This window comes from Triticum aestivum, chromosome 7D (assembly GCF_018294505.1).
Source record: "Triticum aestivum cultivar Chinese Spring chromosome 7D, IWGSC CS RefSeq v2.1, whole genome shotgun sequence".
Lineage (NCBI taxonomy): Eukaryota > Viridiplantae > Streptophyta > Magnoliopsida > Poales > Poaceae > Triticum > Triticum aestivum.
The window spans coordinates 589,519,617-589,526,784 of NC_057814.1; the positions used below are offsets into that span (position 1 = coordinate 589,519,617).

Consider the following 7,168-nt stretch of genomic DNA (forward strand, 5'->3'; position numbering starts at 1 on the left):
CCAAGCGCGGTGGCACTGGGAGTACAGGCAGCCACTGTCGTACCCCGATGTCACGCTGCCGCACCATTGGCATCTGGATCCGCAGCGGATCCCGGTGCCGGCGGTTCCGCGTAGCCAGCGGACGCACGACGACGAGGTGCGCAGGTGCCGCGCGCAGCTCACGCGGGAGCAGCGTCGGCTGCCAGAGTACGCCGCCGACTCCTTCAACTGGGAGGCGTGGTTCGCCCTCGAACACGAGGAGCAACGGCGCTCTGGTGTCGACGCCGTCCCGCCGCCGTTCCCACCGCAGCCCCCGCAGGTAGACCCGGAGGACATGGAGGCGGAGGCGGAGTAACAAGCCGCCCTCGAGGAGGCCCTGCAGCACGCGCTGGAGGCTAGCTGCCTCGAGGAAGACGCGCACTGGGATGGGCTGGAGCAAGCCCTTGCCCTATCGGCGACGGGGGACTCCGTCCACACCCCTCTCTTCGTGCCGCCACCGCCACCGTCGCCGCCCGTCCAGCCCAAGCCGGAGCCGGAGCCGACGAGTAAGCGCTCCCCGCCTCCATCCACTTGGCCGGAGGAGGCCTACTCGTGGACGGGCCAGTACCGCGAGTGGGTGAGCGCGCCTCCCGTCCACTTCGCCGCGACGCCGGAGCAGGAGGCAGCCCACCTCGAGCGCTGGAAGGAGCACTGGCTCCGCCAGGAGCAGGCCGACGGCGAGGCGCAGATGCGCTACGAGGCCATGCTCCAATGTGACGCGGAGGCGCCCCGGCTCAAGGAGAAGAGGAGGAGCGCGCGCGGAGTTGCTCTAATAACTTTCTTTTTGCCAATTCTGCGTCGAAGTCTTAATCAAGTTCTGAACAGATGCTGGACCTTACGAAGCGACAAAGCTGGACGCCGCGTGCGTAAATGGAAATCCGCTGCATCCGGAAGACGCACATCGGTAGCTGCCCGCAGGCACACGACGCCTCCAGTCCACCGTGCAGGTCTCCGGACTCCGGCCCCGCGCGCCCCCGCCCAGCTCACGCATGCACGACCGGCCGGGCGCAGCCCAAGCCACACCACACAGAAGCCAGGGCCCAGGGCGCTCGCACGAATTCCACGGAGACTGCGACCCGGCCACCCCGTTTCCACGGCGACGCAGCACACGCCGGGCTCTCGTTCGTACTCACGCGAGGAGAAGTCCGGGGCAAAGGCACGGAGCCATCTGCCCAGTTGCAGAAATTAATGGGCCAGGAAACAAACAACTGTACACTGTTCTGCGACCAAGCTCTGGTCGGCCGTAGGTCAAGTCCGAGATACATCCATCGTCGTTTTGTAGTCTTCAATCTTGCCACACAACTGTCCACGTACTCCCTCCGTCCGCGAATAAGTGTACTTCTAGCTTTTGTCTTAAGTCAAAATTTTGAAATTTTGACCAACTATATACAAAAGAGTAATAACATATATGACATCAAAATGATATATTATGGAAGTACATTTCAAAATAGATCTAGTAATATTAATTTAGTGTCATAAATGCTAGTACTTTTTTCTATAAAGTTGGTCAAAGTTTTAAGACAAAAGCTAGAAGTGCACTTATTCACGGACGGAGGGAGTACATTGTTAGCAAGTTGCCGTGGAAACCTAGGTCGCACTCCAAAGGGGCCAGGCCTTCTCGGTCGACTAAGAAAATATCAGAACATAGCATTATATTTTGGGCAATACACAAAATGACATCGTTTCTATTGGATTTTTTTTTGCGGGCTTCCCTGACCACACATTGTTTCTATTGGATTTAATTTAGCTCAGCCACTGCCAAACTAGTCAAACAATGGCCTCATCAACGAGAGCTTTGTAGCTATTTGTTTTTCAGAATATTAATTAATTTCACAAATCATCTGCTATGACTGCAAGACACGTCCACTTCGCAAATCAATCAATTTCCTTACAGGCAAATACAAGAGATCTAGTTAATTAGACTATGGGTTATGCAATCTACTAGAAGTGTTTCGCGCGCTTTGCAGTGCCACCCCTGCAGATTTTTTTTTTGAGGGTGTAAAGCCACTTTATTCAAAGTCCACAGAGAGTGGGATACAAGTTTGGTTATGTGGCTGGCCAAGCCACAGATGACGCCCCTGAGCTAAAGACAAAGCAAATTTAGCTAACTTATGAGCTTCGAAATTACACCGACGACTTTCAAAAGTAAAGGTACAAGAGAGTGGTGATGATCTAGAGTTGATCTCTGTGATGATGGCTCCATAGGATCTTTGGTTTCCTTTGGCAATGTCCCAATCACCTGCTTGCAATCAGACGCCACAACGAAGCGTTGACTATTGAGATCTTCTGCCAAGGCAATGGCCTCTCGACATAGTTTGGCATAGTTTGCTGGAGGTGCCCTCGGCCTCTGGGTTGAAAATTGTACTTTCCTTAGCAGCCCGTGTAGGTTTGGGCACCCGGATAGCTTCCAAATCTGCAATAAACCGATAGATGAACAATTGTATTGCATGTGGTGTTTGGAATATAGCCTCGTGAATGGCCTTTCGTCGAGATGTCCGTATCGCCCATAGGGTTACCGCCATTAAGACAAATTTCTCATGCGATAAGGAATCACGCAGGCTGAAGATCCAGCTCTTTGCTCTCGTTTCTGTGGATGCCACCAAAGTGCAACTCAGCTCTTCGTCAACCAATGCCCAAGTGCATCTGGAGACAGTAAATTCTAGGAGGGAATGCCGCCATGAATCCTGTGCCCCCCACAAGGCGCAGGTACTTGTTGTCGACATATGACGGTGTGCTCTGACATCCTCAGTAGGTAAAGATTGTTTTGACAACCTCCATAAGAACATACGCACTTTAGATGGGACCTCCATATTCCATAGAACTTTCCACGATCCCTCGTCAGCGCGAGTGCTTGATGATCCCGCTGATCCTTCCAGCCACGCTTCTCTTCTTTGCCTCGTCGCAACGAGCATGTTGTAGGACGACCGTACTGAAAATTTGCCGCTTCGCTCATGTGCCCAACTCCAAAAATCCTGCATGTTCATAGTACAGAGTGGAATGCCTGAAACTACCTTCGCATCAAAAGGCATGAAGGTGGCATTTAGTAGTAGTTGTATATTCCATGTAGCGTTTGTAGCATTGATGAGTTCTGCAACCATAACCGGGGGGTGGGCAGATATGCATCCGTACGGCCTCATCATCTCCTCACGCAGGTAGCCAGTTGTCCTCCCAGATTTTTGTACTTCCACCATTACCAATACGCCTAATCAACCCTTGTTTCAAGGTGTCCCGTCCTTCAATAATGGCCCTCCATATCTGGCTTGGGTGATTCCCTAAAGCTGCCTGAAGGATTGATGTGTGTGGGAAGTAAACACTCTTCAATATCCGGGCACTTAGCGAACCAGGATCCTGTAACAAGCGCCATGCTTGTCTAGCCAACATTGCCAAGTTAAACAGCTCAAAATCTTTGAATCCCAGTTCCTCCCATACTTTTTGGTTGTGTCATTGCCTTCCATGATACCCAATGGGGCTTGCGTTGCCCATTTGTGCTCCCCCACCAAAATTTCCTTATTAGCATGTTTAGGTGCTCACAAAGTCCCCTAGGTAGCTTAAAACATGACATGGAAAACACGGGTATGGCTTGCGCCACCGCTTTGACTAGAACTTCCTTCCCTGTTGTTCACATGGTCCTCTCTATCCAACCCTGAATTTTGCTCCACATCCTGTCCTTCAGCTATCTGAAAGCACCATCTTTTGAGCTTCCAGTGTCAGATGGCATACCCAAATATTTCTCACTCAAAGTTTCATTTGGCACATTCAGGAGGCCCTTTATCTCAGCTCGAGCACTGTCAGGATCTCAGCTTAAATTTACTATATTATTATTTTCCCTCATGCAAGACACATGACTTAATGAGCAAAAATAATAATATAGTAAATTTAAGCTGAGATCCTTCCTACCTGACACACGGCTTACATTTAGTGTGGGAAAAAATAATTATTCTAGGAAATATAAGCCGAGAGCCCTACTACAAGATACATGGCTAATATTTAGTGCGATAAAAAATGAAAATTATAGTAAATATAAGCCAAGAGCCTTCCTGCCCGACACACAACTTATATTTAGTGCGAGTAAAAAATAATAATTATAAAAAATATAAGCCGAGAGCCCTCCTGTAAGACACATGACTTATATTTAGTGTGAGCAAAAATAATAATTACAGTAAATATAAGCTGAGAGCTTTCCGGCCTTACACACAACATATATTTAGTTTGAGCAAAAGTAATAATTGTAGGAAATATAAGCCGAAAGCCCTCCTGCGGGACACTCGGCTTATTTACTGCTCCGTGACAGTGCCATCAGCCACCTCCGTCGTCGACACGTGGCAAATATTTTTGCGGAGAACGCACTGTAAGCCGAGACTTTTTTGTATATGTGCCGAGTGTCCTTCGTAAGCCAAATACATTTTACAACCACTAGGCGTACAGGGTATAAGCCGATGTCTCATTGGTTGTCGGGTGCAATTTTTCGGGCAGTCGGCTTACAGCCCCACACACGGCTACATGTGTTTCTCTGTCTAGTGTAATTTTTGCTCTCAAGAATCAACCGTGTGGTCAAATTGCACCGAAGCCACCCTCTTATCTATTTGCTTCGCTATTCTGGACCTCAGGCGTTGTTCCAGAGATTACACGGGAGATTTACCACTCTAGCCCACATCCGAAGGCTCTCAAACTTGAGTTCAGACGGCCTCATACAATCGACAAATTCAGACAATATCACTGCATGTTTGCTAACATGCCAAGGTGAGCCTTCCCACACACAATCATGATCCCATTGTGTAGCAAACTCAGCAAAGAAGGAATTCTCCCCAACCGATCTGAAAATCAGACCTTTAGGGTTTCCCATGCAGGACCAAGGCATTTTAGCTAGCATATTATGTACACGTACCTGACAAAAATATGCCTAACAATTTTGTCATTATTACCTCCAACGTACCTGATCGCCCAATCTCACGATCGACGAATTCAAAACTGGCGGCAACTTCCTTTAGGAGAAGACCACAATTCACGAGTCTTCGGTCGTCCTCCACTCTATATAAGCAGGGCCCGCATTCTGAATCTGCAGCTCATCTGCATCTCAGCCATGGCATCTATTTCGAAGCTTCTGCTTCTCCTGCTGTGCACCTACCACACTCTCGTTGCTCACGCAGGAGATGACCTTCGCAGCTACAAGCCCGTTGGCTCTCCGGAATCTGCCACCGTCAACTGCTCCCAGCCCAAAGGTACGGTGCAATTCCACTTATTACTGACTACTTTGTACTAGTATATCTTTTGTGCACATTTATAATCGTGGTCTGGTTGCTTCAGCCGCGACTCCATCGTCCGGTGGCGTCACGGTGCCGTTGCACCACCGGCACGGCCCGTGCTCACCCCTGCCCTCCACGAAGGCGCCAACCTGGGAGGAGATACTCAGGCATGACCAGCTCCGAGCGGCCTACGTCACACGAAAGTTCTCCGGCGTCAAGGGCGGCGCCGGAGACGTCGAGCAATCAGACGTCACGCTGCCGACCAGGCTGGGCACCTCCATGAGCACGTTGGAGTACGTGATCACCGTCGGCATCGGCTCGCCGGCCGTGACCCAGACCATGACCATCGACACCGGCAGCGACGTGTCGTGGGTGCAGTGCAAGCCGTGTTCCCAGTGCCGCTCCCAGGCGAACCCGCTCTTTGACCCCAGCTCGTCCAGCACCTACTCCCCGTTCTCCTGCAGCTCCGCCGCCTGCGCGCAGGTCAGCCAGGACGGGCAGGGGAACGGCTGCTCCGGCTCCCAGTGCCAGTACATCGTCACCTACGGGGACCAGTCGAGCACGGCCGGGACCTACAGCTCCGACACCCTCGCGCTGGGCTCCATCACCGTCAGAAACTTCCAGTTCGGGTGCAGCCAGTCCAACTCGGGCCTCCTTCTGACGCAACAAACCGCGGGGCTCATGGGGCTGGGCGGCGGCGCAGAGTCTCTCGTGTCCCAGACCGCGGGGACCTTGGGCAGGGCCTTCTCCTACTGCCTCCCGCCGAATCCAGGCTCGCGCGGGTTCCTCACTCTCGGCGCACCAACTTCCACTTCCGGCTTCGTCACGACGCCCATGTACAGGAACCGCGGGGCGCTGACGTTCTACGCCGTGCGCCTTCAGGCCATCCGGGTGGGAGGCAGGCAGCTCAACATACCCGCCTCCGTCTTCTCCGCCGTCTCCATCGTCGACTCCGGCACCATCATCACGCGGCTGCCGCCCACCGCGTACTCGGCGCTGGCCTCCGCGTTCAAGGCCGGCATGAAGCGCTACCCGACCAGCGGGGGCTCCGACACGTGCTTCGACTTCAGCGGCCAGTCCAACATCAGCGTGCCCAGCGTCGCGCTCGTGTTCTCCGGGGGCGCCGTCGTCAACCTCGCCTTTGACGGGATCATTCAGGACGGCTGCCTCGCCTTCACGGACAGCGGCGATGACCGCTCCATCGGCATCATCGGCAACGTGCAGCAGCGGACGTTTGAGGTGCTGTACGACGTCGGTGGCGGCTCCTTCGGGTTCAAAGCAGGTGCATGCTGATCGATCGGCGCGCACAAGGATCTCGATCTCGAGTGTGCCGTCTGCTGCATGAACTGAAGGGGGGCCAAACCGGCCGTCAACTATATATAGTTCTTCGATTTCAATTAGTACTTTTCTGATTGCAACATATGCAAGCGTACTACAAACTAATTACCACCAAATAATTTTAATATTATCATCATAATATATAATTATAAATAAATGCCACTTCTCATCTATAAATTTTGTATGACTATGGGGGAGTATGAGTACCACCCCAATTTTCTGATTTCAAAGTGATCGAGGTGTACCTACGATCACTTTGGACTTTTGGTGATCGAGGTACACCTCATGCATGCATTAGAAGAACTCTTTCAAAAAAAAAAATTGGGAAAGTCCAAAGGCCATATATAACAATACCAAATATTTACTGTACCTCAAAAGAAGTGATGAACTTTCGCAAGGCATCTCCAAAAGAAAAAGGAAATTACAAATGACACCATCTTCCTCCTGCATGCGCGGGTAGTGGGCTCTGTAAAACCCTAATACCATTGTCTCACATTTGGTTGCTATCTCTCCCTTAGATAATACCATTGTCTCACATTTGGTTCCTATCTCTCCCTTAGAGCATCTCC

General features: G+C 51.5%; 1 protein-coding gene across 1 annotated transcript; it reads left to right on the forward strand.

Moving 5' to 3' along the window:
• Positions 1–5,080: 5,080 nt before the first annotated feature.
• LOC123170330 (aspartyl protease family protein At5g10770) lies at positions 5,081–6,776 on the forward strand. Its single transcript, XM_044588180.1, has 2 exons — positions 5,081–5,237; positions 5,323–6,776. The coding sequence occupies exons 1-2, from the start codon at positions 5,099–5,101 to the stop codon at positions 6,552–6,554; spliced, it is 1,371 nt and encodes a 456-aa protein (XP_044444115.1). The 5' UTR covers positions 5,081–5,098; the 3' UTR covers positions 6,555–6,776.
• The last annotated feature ends 392 nt before the right edge of the window (positions 6,777–7,168 follow it).

What these genes read in the sequence shown, in the direction of transcription:
- LOC123170330 (XM_044588180.1), top strand. Translation starts at nt 5,099, where the DNA reads ATGGCATCTATTTCGAAGCTTCTGCTTCTCCTGCTGTGCACCTACCAC. An exon ending in CAACTGCTCCCAGCCCAAAG is followed by an intron (nt 5,238 to 5,322) that starts GTACGGTGCAAT and finishes TGGTTGCTTCAG; the next exon opens with CCGCGACTCCATCGTCCGGT.